Genomic DNA, 2,789 nt, shown 5'->3' on the forward strand with positions numbered 1-2,789 from the left:
TTTGAAACTACACCAGTATAATAAGAGCTATTTATAAACAAAGTCTACATCGATAATATATAAACAAAAATTGAAATATTTCAGGACATAAAGAAACAAATAATTAAAATAATAATTCACAATAGAATTTAATTGAAACTGTAGATAATTTAAAGACAAACGCAACAATAATTGGAGTGCTTAGTACTTCTTTCTTGTGCTATGGGAACAAAATTGCAATAGAGTCGAAAGCATCTTTCTTACTTAAATCTACACAAAATTCAATTTCTCTGACATTAGAATCCGAAAAAACTTGTATAGTTTTAGATAAGGAAGAACGTATGAAGTTAACTCTGTTTGTATTTAACTGTATTCTGTGATGCCAAGCTACTTTTATCTTTGTCTTTATTAATTTATTTAATAAAAAATTCTGAATGTACAAGTTTTACCAAGATTGCAAAGAGTTAGTTACACGTAGTAAAATAAATTTGTGTGTTATCAAATCACACTAACCAGTTAAAACTTTAGTGATGCTTTCTGTTTTATCTCTTGTCGGACAATATATAATTGTCGGACCTTCAAACGTCAATCGACCATCTTTCACCTGCATCACGGAAAGTAGATCATCTCGAATCGAATGACTCTTTTGAAAAACTTCAAAGTACAAATTCTTTCTGTAACGGAAAAAATAATATTGGCAAGTCTTTCAAATTTTTTGAATTAGTTTAATACCTAAACACACTCAATAAAACCTTTTAACTTTATTAAATTCTAACGTTTTCAGTTAACGAAAACATTAGAATTTAATAAATACGCTGCATAGTTAAAAGATTTTATTGAGTGTGTTTAGTTATTAAGAAATGCAGTCTACGATGAGTTAGTTTAATACTTAAAATATTAAATAAACAAATCTCCAAAATGCTAACCAAAACTAAAAATGTAAGAAAATTATTTGTTAAATGTTCAAAATTTAAGCACTTTCAAGCCTTCCTGTTCATTTTTGGGAACATAAAACATCCTGTAGAACATTAAACATTCTAAAAGACATACAAATATTATCATATTTTTGGAATGTGCTTCAAATGGTTACTTTTTTGGGTATTTATGCCCCGAAGATAAACCAGAAAGCCATGAAAGCGCATGAACTACAAATATTTTAAAAATTTATTCCAATAAAGCACAATTTTCTTATATTTAGCTTTAACTTAATTTTCAGAAAAACATTTTGATTTTTCCCTTATATTGTATCATCAAATGAGAAGTTTATTGAAGAACACTAGACTTTGCAACGTAAGTCATATACACTAATTACTGTCCTGCTACTTGTTGCAAAATAAACTGAATAAATTAATGATGCATAATGTCATTCGAGAACTGCCAACTCCCAGAGTCATTGAGTCTACTCCTCGTGAGAAAACTCTTTGTTTGATCAACCCATAGAATGCAAATATCTCTATAAACTATATAAAATATGCTTTGCATTATATCTTGTCTTAAATTCTTGAAAAATAAAATCATCTCACCTGTCAAACGACGAAACAAACAAACGACAGTCCTTCAAATGAAGTGAATCGACGATGTCTTTCTGCACCAGTGGCGTCGCCGTGGCGGTTAAAGCCATGAACGGAATCTAAGACACGCGTCACAATTAATATAAAATATATGCAAGGAAATATTTTAAGTAAAAATACTTGCAGTTGGAAAACAATCCCTGAGACAGCCCAATTTCCTGTACTGTGGACGAAAGTTATGTCCCCACTGAGACACGCAGTGAGCCTCATCAATTGCAAGCAACACTATCCCTATTTTTAATATAGTTAATATTATCATCAGTTTTTCTAAAGTTTTTTCACATTTTTAACTTGCAAAATAATTTGACCTATTAACTTAAACAATTATTTTTTAATCAAAAGGTTTTACAAACGTAATCTTACCTACTTTACTATGTATCTCATTAAGTATATTTATAGCTGCTACTGCAAATTCAGGAGTTATGTACAGTAATCTGTATTCACCTCTGAAACAAAGAAAATTAGTTATATAAATAATACCAGTTAGAATCATACACAACATCATTTATAAAGAAATAAAAATATTAAGATTAAAATTTGATGTATTTGTCAATGATACATTTCCATAATTAGAAGCTAAAAGACACAATTAAACCTATCATTTAGAAGTCAGTTTATTATTAATAAACATTTTTGAAGCTTCTTCTCTTCCAAATGGTTAATTATTTCAATTTAATGACTAAATGATTACAAAAATTCATCATCTTGGTTTACGGAAAACCCAGTTCTATACTGTTTTACATCAATGCAAAATCTGACTATCTGTTTTTGTATAAGATTTCAGTTTTCCATGATTTAACACATAGAGACCTTTTACTCCCTATCAAATATAAAGACATTAAAAGGAGCTAAACCTCATTAAATAAATGACAGCCTGACATAATTACCCAAAAGTGTTAATTGACAATATGATTAAGATGACGATAGAGATAATGAAATTGAACAAAACTAGTTTGAAAATCCAAATCAAATTCAAAGTTGAATGAAAAAATAAAGAGTAAATATCAGGGCTTTGAAGCACTTGGAGTGACCATTTATTTGAGTTGCTTTGCGCTCCAGCATCAAAGTATTTGCTCCCGCTCTGCTCTGTGCTCTTGTTAAAATATTCTTGTAGGAACTACATTAATTTTTCTTATAAGTACATATAAAAAAAACTTGTTTATTTACAACTAATTTATTTATTATTAAAAAAATTAACATAAAACCAGAAATTTATTTGTTAATTTTAATAAATAAAAT

The 2,789-nt window shown here is 28.4% G+C and overlaps 1 protein-coding gene across 1 annotated transcript; it reads right to left on the reverse strand.

Moving 5' to 3' along the window:
- Positions 1–186: 186 nt before the first annotated feature.
- On the reverse strand, positions 187–1,996 carry LOC111617506 (Werner syndrome ATP-dependent helicase homolog; the record flags this gene model as incomplete). The annotated part of the gene is made up of 4 exons (XM_023358788.1): positions 187–653; positions 1,503–1,609; positions 1,675–1,781; positions 1,914–1,996. Coding segments are annotated over 4 exons (463 nt in total), but the record flags the coding sequence as incomplete, so codon positions are not given.
- Positions 1,997–2,789: the final 793 nt, after the last annotated feature.

This window comes from Centruroides sculpturatus, unplaced genomic scaffold (genome assembly GCF_000671375.1).
Source record: "Centruroides sculpturatus isolate CEXI.00-Female unplaced genomic scaffold, Cexi_2.0 scaffold6600, whole genome shotgun sequence".
In the NCBI taxonomy this organism is placed as follows: Eukaryota; Metazoa; Arthropoda; class Arachnida; order Scorpiones; family Buthidae; genus Centruroides; species Centruroides sculpturatus.